The sequence below is a fragment of the Dasypus novemcinctus genome, chromosome 9, assembly GCF_030445035.2.
Source record: "Dasypus novemcinctus isolate mDasNov1 chromosome 9, mDasNov1.1.hap2, whole genome shotgun sequence".
Lineage (NCBI taxonomy): Eukaryota > Metazoa > Chordata > Mammalia > Cingulata > Dasypodidae > Dasypus > Dasypus novemcinctus.
In genome coordinates, this window is record NC_080681.1 from 98,572,001 (window position 1) to 98,590,276 (window position 18,276).

Here is an 18,276-nt window from a genome sequence, read left to right on the forward strand (position 1 = left end):
ACAGAAGTGGACAAAGAAGACACAGCAAATAGACATAAGGAACAGACAACCGGGGTGGGGGCGGGAGGCGTAAGGGGAGATAAATAAATAAATAAATCTTAAAAAAAAAAGAAAAACTTAAATTAAAAAAAAAAGTACTTTCCTAATACCAAGTCATAAGTGTTTTAGTAACTTTATAGTTTTATCTATATATTTTGGTCATTAATCCATCTTAAGTCCTTCTTTATAAATAGTGTTATGTAAGGATCCAATTTAATTTTTTTCCATAAAGTGAGCCAGTTTTCCCACACCATCTACTAAACAGTCTATACTTTGTATAGACCAATCACTTTGTAATACCACTTTTATCATATTAAGTTCCTACACATAAATGGATTTGGTTCTGAGTTCTCTATATTGTCCCATTGGTCAATTTGTCTGTTCTTCTGCCATTACCATAACTTTTTCCTATTGTAAGGGTGATTTATTATGCTGTAATTTGTGGCACAGCATATTCCTTTGTATTTTCTAAGTTAACTTGGATATTCATGGAAATTTTATTTTATAATAAACTTCAAAACTCCCCCACTCTAGAAAAGGGTACTATAAAGAAAGGAAACATACCTTGTGCCCCACATTTAGTAAATAATTAGTAAATAACTGTTGGTTAAGAAAACCCCAAATGACATATACTTGGGAGACATGGCTAGTATGCTAAAAACATAAATTATGGGAAACGGACTTTGGCCCAGCGGTTAGGGCGTCCGTCTACCATATGGGAGGTCCGCGGTTCAAACCCTGGGCCTCCTTGACCCGTGTGGAGCTGGCCATGCGCAGTGCTGATGCGCGCAAGGAGTGCCGTGCCACGCAAGGATGTCCCCCGCATGGGGGAGCCCCACGCACAAGGAGTGCGCCCTTGAGGAAAACTGCCCAGCGTGAAAAGAAAGTGCAGCCTGCCCAGGAATGGTGCCGCCCACACTTCCCGTGCCGCTGACGACAACAGAAGCGGACAAAGAAACAAGAAGCAGCAAATAGACACCAAGAACAGACAACCAGGGGAGGGGGAAATTAAATAAATAAATAAATCTTTAAAAAAAAAAAAAAAAAAAAAACATAAATTAGTGTGTTAAAAGCAATTGGTGGGAAGATGATGTGGCTCAAGCATTTGGGCACTCAACTACCATATGGGAGGTCCTGGGTTCAGTTCCTGGTGCCTCCTAGAGAAGATGAACAAGACAGAAAGCTGGTGCAACGGGCTAGTGTGGTGAGCTGACACAACAAGGAGACACAAAGAGGAAACACAACGAGAAACACAACAAAGCAGGGAGCAGAGGTGGCTCAAGCGATTGAGCGCTTCTTTCCCACATGGGAGGTCCCAGGTTTGGTTCACAGTGCATTCTAAAGAGAAGACGAGGGAAGAGGACTTGGCCCAATGGATAGGGCGTCCGCCTACCACATGGGAGGTCTGTGGTTCAAACCCCAGGCCTCCTTGACCCGTGTGGAGCTGGCCCAGGCACAGTACTGATGCGTGCGAGGAGTGCCATGCCACACAGGGGTGTCCCCCGCGTAGGGGAGCCCCACGCGAGGAGTGTGCCCCGTAAGGAGAGCCACCCAGGGTGAAAAAATGCAGCCTGCCCAAGAATGGTGCCACACACACAGAAAGCTGACACAACAAGATGACGCAACAAAAAGAAACACAGATTCCCGGTGCCGCTGATAAGGATAGAAGCAGTCACAGAAGAACACAGCAAATGGACATAGAGAGCAGACAACTGTTGGGGGGAGGGAGAGAAATAAATAATACATACATACATACATACATACATACATACAGAAACAAAGAAACAAAGAAAGAAGATGAGCAGATACAGAGAGCGTACAACAAATGGGCACAGAGAACAGATAACGAGTTGGGAGAAATAAATAAATTAAATAAATCCGAAAAAAAAACTATCAGCAAGTTATAACAACGAACTAAATGCAGATGTAATATAATAAAGGTAACTTTAATATCTAAACACTTAGTTTTGAAAATTCAATTGCAATAAGAATGAATTAAAGATCTCAAATTACTTTTCTTGAGGAAAGGGGCATTATGTGACTTCAAGTCCAAAATAAGCTAATAGTGTGGTATGGCTTCTCTAAAATTAAAGGACTCAGGTTGCATTAGTACACATTTAAATACCCAGAATAAGTAAGATAACCAACCCACCATATATTACGTAGGTCATTTCACATTCTGGAATATTCTGTTCAAATTGGGAAACATTTAAGAGATCCTAAAAAAAGAAATTTAACCAGAAGAAGGCAATCCTAATAAACACTGATGTTATATGAGTAAAAATAAATCAAACTAGGGACTTTTATTATGAAATAGGACTCAAAGGAAAATTACAGCAGCCTCAGTTTATTATATTTTGATATACTGACATGTGAAAAACTGAGTAGAAAATCTACCTTTTACTAGAGGGCAAAACTAGGAAAAACAGTTGGAAAAATATAGGGAACCAGATTTTGGGAAAAATTTTCAACATTTTCTAACCACCAGAGTCATTCAAAAGTGGATTATGCTACCCTGTAAAGCATATGAGTTCATCTTTGATAGAACTGGTTCACAGAGCAGCAATGTGACCAACTGTCGGGGAAGGTACCAACTGGAAGAAAGAATTAAATAATCTCTACAATTCTCTCTAACAGTAAAATTTAATTAAGAAAACACCAAATAATGGAACACTGCAGATTTTATCATAACTTCTTTATGAATATACTGAATATTTGACAGTTTACTTCAAAGCCTTAGAATTATATAGTACATTGGGCAATTTTAACAATCAAGTACTTTTAAATTCATAACTGCCAAAACTCTGTGCTTTAAAGGGAATCAGCTTTCATGAGGACTATGATTTATTACCATGGCTCTCCTCTTAAAGCCCTTATCAACTGACATATAGTTTTAACAACATTTTAGTATGCAAGTTAACAAAATGACCAAACCGTGAACTGTAAATTCTCATTTCTTATTTAAAAAAATACTATGGCAGGGAAGCAGATGTGGCTCAAGCAACTGAGCTCCTGCCTACAGCATGGGAGGTCCCAGATTTGGTTCCCAGTGCCTCCTAGAGAAGACAAGCAAAACGGAGAGCTGACACAACAGGCTGGTGCGGCGAGCTGATGCAACAAGACGACACAACAAGGAGAAACAAAGAGGAAACACAATGAGAGGACAACAAAGCAGGGAGTGGAGGTGGCTCAAGTGACAGTGCCTCTCTCCCACATGTGAGGTCTCAGGTTCAGTTCCCCGTGCCTCCTAAAAAGAAGACAAGCAGAAGCAGAAGGCACAGTGAATGGACAGACAACACAGAACAAGTACAAAAAACAAAGGGTGGGGGGATCAATAAATAAAATAAATCTTAAAAAAAAAAATACTATGGCAAAGGGTAGTTTATTAGAATGTTTACCAGGAAGGCATGGAACTAAAGAACTCTAGTAAACAGTAATTTATCTAATTAGCTATAGCAGCAAAGATGCTTATTATGAACAAAGTTTGAATTGGAAAATTGCCAACATGAAAAATCTTTAAAATATGTGGTAACATAGGTATAGGAGAAAAAATGAGTAAACATGAGTTTTCAGGACCATTCTGCCAGGAAAATGTCATGAAAGTTACATGGCCTCTCTGACTTTAGCTTCTTTTTCCATAAAATGAGATAACACTATCAGAGCTGTTATAAAGACCAAAAAGGATATTATTGAAAGTACTTGGGGGAAGCGGACTTGGCCCAGTGGTTAGGGCGTCCATCTACCACATGGGAGGTCCGCGGTTCAAACCCCAGGCCTCCTTGACCCGTGTGGAGCTGGCCCACGCGCAGTGCTGATGCGCACAAGGAATGCCGTGCCACACAGGGGTGTCCCCCATGTAGGGGAGCCCCACGCACAAGGAGTGCGCCCCCTAAGGAGAGCCGCCCAGTGCAAAAGAAAGTTCAGCCTGCCCAGGAATGGCACCGCACACACATAGAGCTGACACAAGATGGCACAACAAAAAGAAACACAGATTCCCGTGCCGCTGACAACATCAGAAGCAGCCAAAGAAGAACATGCAGCAAATAGACAGAGAGAACAGACAACTGGGGTGGGGGTGGAGGGGAGAGAAAATAAAATAAATAAATAAACCTTAAAAAAAAAAAAAAAAAAGAAAGTACTTGGGAGGCAGGGGGAAGAGGAGCAAATATGTATGATACTATAGTTATATAAAAATGTAAGCATAATCATCTTACAAATATACTTTAGAAATTACACTGAAGTTGTCAAAACAACAAATATACACATCACAATTCATTATCAAATTTAGCAAATTAGCAAAAAGAATGAATTCTGTATTTCTCTACACTGTAGTTTTGGAACATTACTTCTTACTGTAAGAATGTGTTGGGGGTGACCCTTTGATCTTTTGTTCAAATATAAAAATTTTAGCAAAATATTCAAATGTATATTGCTAAGCCCATCTCTTAGCTTACCATAAGAAATAAAACTACAATAATGAAAACACACAAAATATTCTAATTTATAAAGCAGTACAAAGGAAAGCAATTTGGGAAAAAATATCTGAGTAAATGGGGATAAGAACTTCTAGTCATGGGGGAGTGGGGTGTGGGTTATACAGGAACGCCTGATGTTTTTTTTAATGTAACGATGTATGTGATCTATTAACTTTTATTGAAGGAAGGAAGGGAAGGAAGGGAAGAAAGGGAAGGAAGGAAGGAAGGAAGGAAGGAAGGAAGGAAGGAAACCTCTAGTGGTTTCCTTTTTAATAACTTCAGACTACTGTTAAGAGGGTAGGTTTCCTGCAGAGTATAGTATACAAATGGAAGGTGATCCATTGCACAATCCCTAAGCTACTCCAAAAATGGAACCTACCTAAGTTAATTTTTTATAAATGGTTACAGCCTACCTTCCCACTCTTACCTCAACCACCACTTCCTACATTCTGGCACCAAGTCTTTTTACTCCACCATGCTCTGGTGCATACTGAAAAGTAAAATTTAATAGTGATTTCACTAAGTTCCCCTTTACCACCTGACTCATACAGCAGAAAAATGGTAAGAGAAGGAACATTAATGTTAAAAGAAAAAGGAAAAGAAAGCTATTTTTCTGTTGTTACTATAAGCTCATGCTCATAAAGACCTATCTTCAAACTTTTTTTTAAAGATTTATTTTTTATTTATTTCTCTCCCCTTCCCGCCCCAGTTGTCTGCTCTCTGTGTCTATTTGCTGTGTGTTCTTCTGTGACTGCTTCTATCCTTATCAGCAGCACCGAGAATGTATCTCTTTTCGTTGTGTCTTGTTGTGTCAGCTCTCCATGTGTGTGGCGCCATTCCTGGGCAGGCTGCTCTCTGCTCCGCTCTGGGCAGTTCTCTGTACGGGGAGCACTCCTTGCACGTGGGGCTCCCCTAAGCGGGGGACACCCTTGCATGGCACGGCATTACTTGCGCACATCAGCACTGTGCATGGGCCAGCTCTACATGGGTCAAGGAGGCTTGGGATTTGAACCGCGAACCTCCCATGTGGTAGGCGGATGCCCTATCCATTGGGTCAAATTCGCTTCCCCAAACTCATTTTTAATATCTCTTAATTCTCTGCTCTAAAAGGTATAATGGGAAGTGTTATCCTAGTCTATAAAAAGAAAGACATCAAAGAATATTTTCCGGGCGGCAGACCTGGCCCAGTGGTTAGGGCATCCGTCTACCACATGGAAGTCTGTGGTTCGAACCCCGGGCTTCCTTGACCCGTGTGGAGCTGGCCCATGTGCAGTGCTGATGCATGTAGGAAGTGCTTTGCCAAGCAGGGGTGCCCCCCCCGCGCAGGGGGTGCGCCCCGTAAGGAGAGGCGCCCAGTGCAGAGGAAAGTGCAGCCTGCCCAGGGGTGGTGCCGCACACACGGAGAGCTGACACAGCAAAAAGAAACACAGATTCCCATGCCGCTGACAACAGAAGCGGACAAAGAAGATGCAATAAATAGACACAGAGGGGGGGCAACTGGGGTGGGGGAGTAAAGGGAGAGAAATAAATAAATCTTAAAAAAAAAAAAAGTGAAACAACCCACAGAAAGGGAGAAAATATTTTAAAAAAAGAGAATATTTTCCTCGAAAATGTCTACTAACATTAATTCATTATTTACAGCTACAATAAATAAATTAATCCATTACTATAGTATAGACAGAAAGAAGGAAGCATTATAAAACAGAACTAAAACACTGGCGGATTCTTTTTGTATCCTTCCAACCTTCTAATTTATCTTCATTTACCTATGATAAGTAGTACAGAATACTTATGCATGAAGTAAAATTTGAAAACAAATAAAGGAGAGTGTGGTTATACTTTAGATCAAATTTTAATATTTTATAATATAAAATCTGTAGTACACCAGAGCATCTTACTATAAACGATCTTGGTAGTTATTTCACATGTGAATTATTTTGTCTCCAACTAGATAATCGGTTTCACATGGGCACAGACTCTTATAATCTTATAAAAATACATTAATCAGCTAATCCAGTATAGTAAACATTTCTAAGTATTTAGAATTAATTGATAGATTACTTTAGATTGAGAAATGAATTTTAAATCAATCTGATTTACATTAACATCCCCCTCTGGAACACATCTCACTCAGGCCATCGATGAGTTCCTAATTGCCAGATGTAATGATCTCTTATCAGTCTTTACACTCTTGGCTTCTGTATAGCATAAGCCACTGTGATTAATTCCTTGTCCTTGTGCTTTGAAAATCATGGTCCCTGCCTTGTCTTCTCTGAAATAGCTTCTACTTTTTGTCCTGCCTGGTTCTTACTTTTCCAATCTCTATGAGACAAACAATAGTTTCCCCAGAGATCTATTGTCAGTCCTCTTATCTTGACTCTACACACTTTCCCTACCTTAAAACTATCACTTATACATGCTGACAAGTCTCAAATATGAATCTCCATTTTGACTTATCTCCTAAGCTCTAGGCATGTATTTCTAATAAACTACTGAATTTCTCCACTTTGACCCATCTTATGCAATTCAACCTCCAAATGTCCAAAACAGAATATAAAAACCCCAGTCCTTTCACCAACTTTATTTCTGTTAAAGCCATCATCATTGCACAAGCCTAGGAACTATGAAATTTTTCTTCTCTCCCATTTCCCCCCATACCTAGTTAATTTTTTTTTTTTAAGATTTATTTTATTTCTCTCCACCCGTCCCTCACCATTGTCTGCTCTCTGTGTCCATTTGCTGCATGTTCTTCTGCATCTGCTTGCATTATTAGACGCCACTGGGAAACTGCGTCTCTTTTTATTTTGTCATCTTGCTGCGTCAGCTCTCTGTGTGTGTGGCGCCACTCCTGGGCAGGCTGTGTTTTTTTCACGCAGGGCAGCTCTCCTTGCAGGGCGCAATCCTTGCACATGGGGCACCCCTGAATGGCACAGAACTCCTTGAACATAGCAGCTCTGCACATAGGCCAGCTCACCACACTGGTCAGGAGGCCCTGGGTATCAAACCCTGGACCCTCCCATATGGTAGGTGGACGCTCTATCAGCTGAGCCACGTCCGATTCCCCATAATGCATATCTTAAAGAACCTGTTACTCCATACAGACTATGAAATCCTTAGCAGAAACTATGTCTTATTTACATTATTTCTAGAACCTAGAACAGCACCTGACACAAAACAGGGGCACAATTAATTAAACCGTTAATGAAAATGTACAGAAGATCCAAAAGAGATGGCGTGGTGTATATATAACAAAGATGATCTTTGAGTTAAATTTTTTTTTTTTGCAATTTTATTTTATTTTATTTTAAATATTTATTATTATTATTTTTAATTACATTAAAAAAATATATATGAGGTCCCATTCAACCCCACCGCCCCCGCCCCCCACTCCCCCCACAGCAACACTCTCTCCCATCATCGTGATACATCCATTGCACCTGGTAAGTTCATCTCTTGAGCATCACTGCACCCCATAGTCAATGGTCCACATCATAGCCCAGACTCTCTCACGTTCCATCCAGTGGGCCCTGGGGGGATCTACAGTGTCCCGTAATTGTCCGTGAAGCACTATCCAGGACAACTCCACGTCCCGAAAACGCCTCCACATCTCATCTCTTCCTCCCGTTCCCCACACCCAGCAGCCCCCATGGCTACTTTTCCCACACCCATTCCACATTTTCTCTGTGGACATTGGATTGGTTGTGTCCATTGCACACCTATGTCAAGTGAGGGCTTAGATTCCACATGGGTACTGGATGCACTCTTCCCGCTGAGTTAAATTTTAAAAAAGTAACTGCACGATTTGGAATTATAACAGTCCATATATCCCTTAAATTAAGACAATTTAGTACTTTAGCATTCTATCTTGATAAGATCATATGGTAAATTTAGATAATTGGTTTATTTTCATTGAACTCAAACAACAACAAAAAAGGAGCAATCTAAAAGTCTACTAATAGGGGACTAGTTAAACAGATGAAGGCACATCCACAAAATGGAATACTATACAGCTATAATTATAATGGACAGGCGGGGGACTTGGCCCAGTGGTTAGGGTATCCATCTACCACATGGGAGGTCCGCGGTTCAAACCCGGGGCCTCCTTGACCCATGTGGAGCTGGCCCATGTGCAGTGCTGATGGGCACAAGGAGTGCTGTGCCATGCTGGGGTGTCCCCCGCGTAGGGGAGCCCCACACGCAAGGAATGCGTCCCATAAGGAGAGCCGCCCAGCACGAAAGAAAATGCAGCCTGCCCAGGAATGGTGCCGCACACACGGAGAGGTGACACAACAAGATGACGCAACAAAGGAGTGCACCCGTAAGGAGAGCGCCCAGTGCGAAAGAAAAGTGCAGCCTGCCCAGGAATAGCGCCACCCACACTTCCCGTTCCGCTGATGACAACAGAAGCAGACAAAGAAACAAGATGCAGCAAGTAGACACAGAGAACAGACAACTGGGGTGGGGGGAATAAAATAAATAAATAAATCTTAAAAAAAAAAAAAAAAAAGAAAAAAAAAAGATGATGCAACAAAAAGAAACACAGATTCCCATGCCGCTGACAACAACAGAAGCAGACAAAGAAGACGCAGCAAAATAGACATAGAGAACAGACAACTGGGGTGGGGGGGAGGGGAGAGAAATAAGTAAATAAATAAATCTTAAAAAAAAAAGTTTCTCTCTTAAAAAAACAATTATAATGGACAGATGTTAGGAATAATACCTACCTACAAGTCTCTTACATTTAGATATATATTTATTTATAAGAGTGTCTTAAAATTTCAAATGAGAATATTAGCCAAAAAAGAATAATTTCTGTTGAGTAATTTATTTCTACTCTAAAACAATTTTGAGATATGAAATAATCACCATCTGTTAGCTTTCCTCCCTTCCAAGTTAATAACGCACAAGGAAAATAAAACTTGTTTACCACATGACATTTTGTATGGTATAACTTTCCTGAGATTGCCAAATACTCAAAACTACAACTGAAAGTAAAGAATTTCAATGGCAGTGTTTTCTAAGGTATGTCAACTAAATCATTTTATTCAGAAGTATACGTCTTTACAGATATGATACCAAAAGCACAACAAAATAAAAAATTAATTGGGCATCATTAAAATTAAAGATGTTTGTGCTTCAAAGGACACCATCAAGAAAGGGAGAAAACTTTTGCAAATCATAGATCTGATAAAGGACTTGCATTTGGAAATTATAAAGAACCCCTACAGCTCAATAATAAGAAAAATAATATGATTAAAATAAAGAGGAAGGGAAGCGGATGTGGCTCAAGCAATTGGGTTCCCATCTACCTATATGGTGAACTGGCCCACTCAGAGTGCTGGCCCAAGTAGAGTGCCACCCCGCACAGGAGTGCCGGCTAATGCAGAGAGCTGACACAACAAAAAGAGACACAGAGGAAAGACATTAAGAGACTTAGCAAACCAGGGAGCTGAAGTGGTGCAAGAGAATGATCACCTCTCTCCCACTCCGGAAGGTCCCAGGATTGGTTCCCGGAGCCACCTAATGAGAATACAAGCAGGCACAGAAGAACACAGCAAATGGACAGAGAGAGCAAACAATGGAGGGAGGGGGGAGAAAAATAAATAAGGGGATATGGGATTTTTCCTTTAAAAAAAAAAACGCACTAAAATTGACTGAGATTATGAGAGCATGAGTCTGTGATGAAAATGAGAGCCACTGAGTGTACACTTTGAATGCACGATACAAACCATGGAACTGTGTAACACAGGAAGCCAGTGGTGGAACATGAACTATAATAAATATATAATTTTAATACCGGATATGCTAATAATCAGATGAGTTGGGGGAAAAAATAACACCAAATGTAAAATATGGGCTATAGAAAAAGTAATATTTTGACAATATTCTTTCATAATTTGTAACAAACATTTCATAACAATTCAAGGTGTTGATGGTTGTGTAATGTATGGGAGCCCTGTACAATGCTATGCATGTTTGTTTTGCAAGTTCACAACTTTTACTATATACTTATTATTTAGGTATGTGCATCTATGTATGATATACTTCAATAAAATTTTGAAAAACAAAAAGCTATTTATCTGAAAAATACTCTAGTGAGAGATAGAGATCAACTACTGTAAATTTAAACTATTACCTAATATTTATTATGATTAGCTTTCTTTTAAAAACTAACATAACACTGAGATTAGAAACAAGGAAATCTGCTAATAAACATGCTCTCTGACCAAATGATCATTTTCAGTCAAAATCATTTAACAGAGAAACAACAGAAGGAAATATCCCTGCTTCTCCCCAAAAAGGAGGAAAGGACCAAAAAAGCAACAGAGAAAGTTTAAGAATAAATTTGGAAAGCAGATGACTCCCAAAAGGATTCACAAACATTTCCTGGATATTCTGTCCAAGAAAACTTCTCTAACTAAAGTGGAAATTTGTTTGAGTACAATAAATATATCATTCTATTATGACTGTCATAGTGCCAAATATTTGTGCATTTGGCATATGAGCAAGAGAAACCTCATATGTGTTGCTTTAAGTATTAAAAAACTTAAGTTACTTATAAGAGAATCACTTTATAGAAGGCAACAAAACCTTTACACTAATAAGAAACTCAACAATTTGTTCTAGTTTTAAATATTTTGGATAAGTTAAAATTAGATATAACTAAACCACTGCATTTTGGGCCTTAATGTTTAGCTAATATTGGAAATGAATTGTAAAGTTTTATCAAGTGCCTTCTAACTTCTAGAATTTCAGTTTTTGAAGTTTAGGAACTTAAATAAACCACCAATTTCAGAACCCCAACTACAGTTTAACTACATAGTCATGTAGTAATATTACAAAAACTGAAGACAAAAGCAAGTCCGCTGAAGAGAATGAAGAGAGTAAGTTTTGCAGATGATGGCATAAAAGTGAGTTGACAGCAATTAAAAATAGGTGTAACTGAGTCTGAGTGCATGAGTGGGAGGGAAAAAAAACAGGTGTAATTAACAAAGCATGAAACTGATTTATGACATTTTTAAGATTCCCAAAAAGGTCCTACAGTGCCTATGAAAAGGTATATGGTAAAAAATTTATACTTGAAAACATCTAAATTGCAGATCCTTTGCTATTATTGACAAATAATATAATAAGACAAAGCAACCTAAAGATGAAATGAATTGAGATGTCACCATGATAATAAATTAAAGCCAGAATGTATCATACTAATTTATTTTTTAAAGACTTCTTTTATTTCTTTCCCCTTCCCGTCCCCCCACCCCAGTTGTCTGCTCTCTCTGTCCATTCACTATGTGCTCTTCTGTGTCCACTTGGACTGCTGTCATTGGCACCAGGAATCTATGTCTCTTTTTGTTGAGTCATTCTGCTGTGTCAGCTCTCCGTGTGTGCAGTGCCACTCCTGGGCAGGCAGTGCTTTTTTCACACAGGGCGGCTCTCCTTACGGGGCGCACTCCTTGCGCATGGGGCTCCCCTACGTGGGGGACACCCGTGTGGTACAGCAGTCCTTGCACGCATCAGTGGGCCAGCTCACCACACAGGTCAGGAGGCCCTGGGTTTGAACCCTGGACCTCCCATGTGGTAGGCGGATGCTCTACCAGTTGAGCCAAATCTGCTTCCCTTACATTTGTTTTTTTCCAAAATTTAACTAGCATGTTAATCAATTACATGTGAAACACCTTGCTAAGCAACTTCACTGACACATAAATACACAAATACTCCCTCACACCCACTCCAAATTTAAAAAGTTAGGTAAAGGGGTAACTGACATGGCTCAGCTGATGGAGCGTCTGCTTACCACATGGGAGGTCCAGGGTTCAAACCCAGGGCCTCCTGGCCCGTGTGTGGTAAACTGGCCTATGCGTAGCACTGCCGCACACAACGAGTACCATGCCACACAGGGGTGTTCCCCGTGTAGAGGAGCCTCACGCTCAAGGAGTATGCCCCACATTGAGCCACCCCATGAGAAAAAAGCGCAGCCTGCCCAGGAGTGGCGCTGCACACAAGGAGAGCTGATGCAGCAAGATGATGCAACAAAAAGAGACACAGATTCCCGGTGCCGCCGAGAACACAAGCAGACAGAACACACTGTAAATGAACACAGAGCAGACGGGGGGGGGGGGTGGGGCGGGGGGCAAGGAGAAATAAATAAAAATCTTAAAAATAAATAAATAAAAATTAGGTAAAGGAAGGAACATAATTAATAATTTTGTTCTTTTTTACTCAATATTAGTGCTACAGACTCACTCTCTCATAAACTCATCTGGAATACTAAAAATAATTTCCAATGCTGTCTCTCTATCCCCTAGGCCTCCACCCCCCACTATTCCCTCAATTTCAACCATTTTGATATCTCCAAGTAAATTCAGCTTGGAAATATCTGCCTTACACATTTGTAGCTGTTTGATAATATTCATGAATTCCAAAAAAGAAGGATTATGTTTGTAAACTAGTCTGTTCCCTGGGCATGATACCCTTTGATTGTATTAGATTTAGTTGAGATATCTTTGATTAAATTATGCTAAGATTAGGGCTTTGATTCGACCACAGCAGCAGGGTGTAACTCAGATTAGGTCCCTGTCCCCTTGGTTGGCTAATACAAACAGGCACTCACTCAAGAAGACACAGAAGGGGCAGTGGACTTGGCCCAGTGGTTAGGGTGTTCGTCTACAACATGGGAGGTCCGCGGTTCAAACCACGGACCTCCTTGACCCGTGTGGAGCTGGCCCATGCGCAGTGCTGATGCACGCAAGGAGTGCTGTGCCACGCAGGGGTGTGCCCCATGTAGGGGAGCCCCACGCGCAAGGAGTGCGTCCCGTAAGGAGAGCCGCCCAGCACGAAAGAGAGCTGACACAACAAAATGACACAGCGGAAAGAAACACAGATTCCCATGCTGTTGACTACAACAGAAGCGGACAAAGAAGACGCAGCAAATAGACACAGAGAAACGACAACCGGGGAAGGGGGGAGGGGAGAAAAATAAATAAATAAATCTTTAAATGGGGGGAAAGGGAAAAAAAAAAAAAGACACAGAAGAAGATATACAAGAGAACGAATTCCATACTGCCAGAGAGAAAACTTTCTCATGACACGGAAGAGGATAGAACTTTGACCCTGTGCCCCGGGGAAAGATGAACCATTCACCTGATGCTTGCAGCAGAAGAGAACAGAGCAGCTGAGCAGCTAAGGCCCAGGAGATCAGGCAGAGACCACTTGCCATCTTGCTTCAACACATGGCAACTAACTTTGGTGAGAAACTAACCTTGAGTTAGACTCTTTAGGGCCTTGTAACTGTAAGCTTTTAGTCCAAATAAACACTCTTTATAAAAACCAATAGATTTCTGGTACCTTTTTATCAGCATCCCTTTGACTGATTAATACTGTTCTATCAGTTGTATATAATGTATTAATGTAATGACTTACATTAATATACCTTTTTTAAGATACAAAATCTACCAGAAGGGTCAGGATTATCCTTATCCAAATTTATACAATAGCATCCCAGTTTTGAGAAATAAGAAAATGGCAATTTGATTCAGAGTACAGCATGAAACAGTTTAAGTCAAAGTAAGTGGGTGACAGCTAGCAGAAAGAAAGACACTGAAAAGAGCAAAGAGAAAAAGACAAAATCTACCCTTACAGTTTTGTCAGGGATCCTAAAACAGAAGATTAGATCACTGAAAAATCCTAATCTGGGCATATATTGCCCTCTATAATCTCTAGTTCTCTTCCTGTCCCCCACCATCAAACCCATCCCATTTTACTTGTAAAGCACTTCATTCAATCTATTTAGTATTTATTATGTACAAATCATTGAGCTAAGACCAGGGCTACAAAGATGATGGTGATAAGAACATACCTTTTCAAGAAAGGGTTATGTTGGGGAGCAAAAATAACCACAATGCACTATAAATACCACAAGAGAAGTATACAGCAAGCATACAAGGTCATAGAAGAGTGATACTATGTGACTGTAGAGTTCAAAAGTTTGTCTTAAAACATAAAAGAAATTTGCCAGATAAATTAGGGGAGAGAAGGGCATTCCAGATAAGGGTTGCAAAACATGGAAAGGACACTGGTTAGAGCCAAACTAAGGGTGAGCTACACTAAGTTTGGGATGCTATTCTGTAGGCAACAGGGAGCTGTTGGGAAGTAACATAATTGGGAAGTAACATAATTAGATTTCTTGTTTAGAAAGGTAACAATGAGGGAGTAGGTGTAGTTCAGTGGTTGAGCACTTGCTTCACATGTACATGGTCCTTGATTCAATCCTCAGAACCTCTTAAAAAAAACAAGATACAATGCCAGAAGTGTGGCTAATTAACTAGAACGGAGAAAGAGAGATGTTAGGGAGACTAATAAGAAGATTGTTAAAATAGTATAGATAAGAAATATGGGTCTGAAACCAAGGTGGTAGCAGTGTGGATAGAGAGGGCCCAGGTTAGGGAACAATTTTTGAAGGAGAAGCAATAGGACATTTTGACCAATAAGTGAAAAAGGAAATGAAAGGTTTATTTGGGGAGTTTAGGCAGAGAAATACATCAGTAGTATGAGCAAGAATTAGGGACAGAGAGAATGAATTGTTTTGACTAGTTGTGTTTGAAGCACTTTACAGACTTCCTGGTATTAGTCTGAAGCTCAGGAAAGAGGTTCATTCATAGATACCTCCAGAACCCTTCCCTTAAGAGCCTGGCTTAGGCTCACTACACTTGGTTCTTTTCAACCATTGTGACTGTTAATGCTGTCCCTCTTAAAAAAAAAAAAAAAGTTCTTTTTACTATAGCTATCCAAAATCCTACCAAATGTTTTAAATTAACTCAATTTCTTTTCTTCTCTTTTTACAAAATATTTCATAATGACTACCTAGTCAGGATTCTGGAGCTCTGGTTTACACCTTTGCTATGAGAACTGTTGTTGAGTTTCTGGATTTCAGCTACTGAAAGAAGATAATAGATTAACTGATCTCTTAGGTTCTTTCCTTATAGTACTCCACAGCTCCTTTCCTGACCTTAAAAAGAGCTCTGCATCACAAGTTAACTATAACATTCATATGCATTTTAAAATTTATATTATCATTTTATATAAATGGAATCATAAAATATGTTACACCATGTATTTAGCTCACAGTAATGCAATCATACAGTATTTTGTCCTTTTGTGTCTGGCTTGCTTCACTCAACATAATGTCCTCCAGGTTGGTCATGCTTTACAACTTCATTTCTTCTCACAGTTTAATATGCCTTTTTTTTTTTTAAAGATTTATTTTATTTATTTCTCCCCCCTGTTTCCCCTGTTGTCTGCTCTCTGTGTTCATTTGCTGTGGTTCTTCTGTGTCTGCTTGTATTCTCATTAGGCAGCTCCGGGAACTGATTCTGGGACCTTCGGGAGTGGAAGAGAGGTGATTACTCTCTTGCACCACCTCAGCTCCCATTCTGCTACACCTTCTTATTTTCTCTCCTCTGTGTCTCTTGTTGCATCGTCTTGCTGTGTCAGCTCTCCGCATTGGCCAGCACTCCTGCATGGGGCAGCTTTCCTGCACAAGAGCGGCATTCCCATGTAGGGTGGCTCTTCTGCTCAAGGTCTCATTCCCGCATGGGCTGGCACTTCACATGGGCCAGCTTGCCCTCACCAGAAGGCCCTGGCCATTGAACCCTGAATCTCCCATATGGTAGACAAGGGCCCAATTGGTTAAGCCACATCTGTTTCCCTCACATGCATTTTTAAATATGTTATCACATAGTCTCTTAGTAGCTCATTCACTTTCAATTATAACAGAGATACTAACAATTAGGATGGCAAGCCCAAGAAAAAGACATGAGACCTTCATATTTTTTATGTCACATCTTCTCTACTAAATTATAAATTTATTGACAGCAATAACCATCTGACTTTTGAATGAAGGTTCTTAACAAAGTTTAATGAATAAGAAAAGGCTGGGATACTTGATAGTACAAACCAAAATGCTAATTTTATATTGTTAAATGCTGAATATTATATTGTTTTCTAAATGTTTTGCTCTTAAGCCTTTTTTTTTTTTTTTTAAACCAGAGTATAAGCTCCTTTTTGGTATAAACTATGTCATAAATTCCCTTTATATTCTCCACATTTTGTAGACCAGAGTTTGTCTTATATATGGCATCAAGGGAGGGAGCTTGTTGAAAACACACTGACAAACAGTTATACATCTTATATGCCTATTGTTACAAAAGAGTAGAGAACAGACAGGAGTTGAGGAGTCATGAAACAGAAAACACAAAACCATGATTCCGTCTCACCAAAAACTGTTACCACAACCACCATCATCTCAAATGGAAAATTAATAAACAGGTAAATAAAGTGAGGGTGGAGTGGAGACAAAAAAAAAAAAAAAAAAAAAGAACAGAAACATTATCTAACTGCAAGGGAAAAAGGATGTTCAGATTCACAGCCTGATTTCAAGAGTATATAAAAATTACTTGAAATTTTCTATTATTGCAGGAAAAACATGTCACATTATAACGAAATTATTTCAAGACAGTATACAGATTTTTCTTACCATAACAGTTACAAAGTACAAATCAATTTCAAAAACATTTAGTATGTGTTCTTGGCCAAAATATTATATATTATACATTATACAGAAGATAAACATGAATAAAGCAAAGACAATATCCATAGTAAATGATCTCTGCAGCTTTATGATTCTTACCTGTTCACTCTCCTAGGACACTTATCTGGTTTAATATCTACCTCATAGAGGTAGACATCAATCTTTGGGATTTCAACTTGAAAACAGTTAGCCAGCAGTTTAATGGGTTTGCCCATGGTGCCATAGCCAGGTCGTCTGGGCACCATGAGTAGGGGCTGGGCCCCAACGGGTCCTGCCAGGGAGGAAAAAAAAAAAGAGTAACTGTTAGAAGTTGCATTTGATAATCATGCCATCCAGATTGTGTTACAATTAAAAATATAGCTGCTACATAGTTAAAAACTGTATTGAAAGACAACATCATTCCTAGCATGACAACTTCTTTCATTCCAACTTCCTCTTTTCATCTTTTTAAAACTGTGTACACCTCTGGAAATTGTTTTGGAATAAGGTAGAGAGAAGGGAGAAATCATGCAAGCCTAAGGAGCATGAACAAGCACAAGACAGACACAGAGAGTGTGAGATCAAAGAAAATAGAAGGACATAATAAAGGTAAGAGCACAAGTGAACAAAATAAAAAATAATACATAAAAAAATGGGTCAACAAAGCACAAATTTGATTATTTGAAAAGATAAATAAAATTGATATACTTCAGTAAGACTGACTTTCTTAAGGTAGAAAAAAAGGCACAAAAAACCAATATTAATACAAATACTGAAGATTTTATGAACATTGTGTCAGCAAAATTGAAAACTGGATGAAAAAAATTCCTGGAAAAATACAACTTGCCAACACAAAAACTATATAATATTTGAAAAGACCTACAATTATTTTTAAAAATTTAAATTCACAAATAAAAAATATATTTTTTAAAAATCAGATCAAGATGGCTTCACTGAAAAATTATTCCAAACATTTAAAGAAAAAAAATACCAACTCTTAAAGTCTTACAGAGAATAGGAACAAAGGGAAAATACCCTAATTCAACATATGATGCCAGAAAAACCCTGATACTAAAACCTGACAAAGACATTGTGAAAACAACCACCACTACCACCACAGGCTAATCTCATTCATGAACATGTGCAAAAATCCTTAAAAAATGTTAACAAATTAAATCCAGCAATATATCAAAAGGA

General features: G+C 39.3%; 1 protein-coding gene across 1 annotated transcript in view; it reads right to left on the reverse strand.

The window, feature by feature from the left end:
* Window positions 1–18,276, reverse strand: part of AGO3 (argonaute RISC catalytic component 3) — a 189,931-nt gene that overhangs the window by 114,688 nt on the left and 56,967 nt on the right. Inside the window, exon 2 of the mRNA XM_058303895.2 lies at window positions 17,200–17,371. Within this exon, the coding sequence (XP_058159878.1) occupies window positions 17,200–17,371 (172 nt within the window). The remainder of the gene's footprint in view (window positions 1–17,199; window positions 17,372–18,276) is intronic.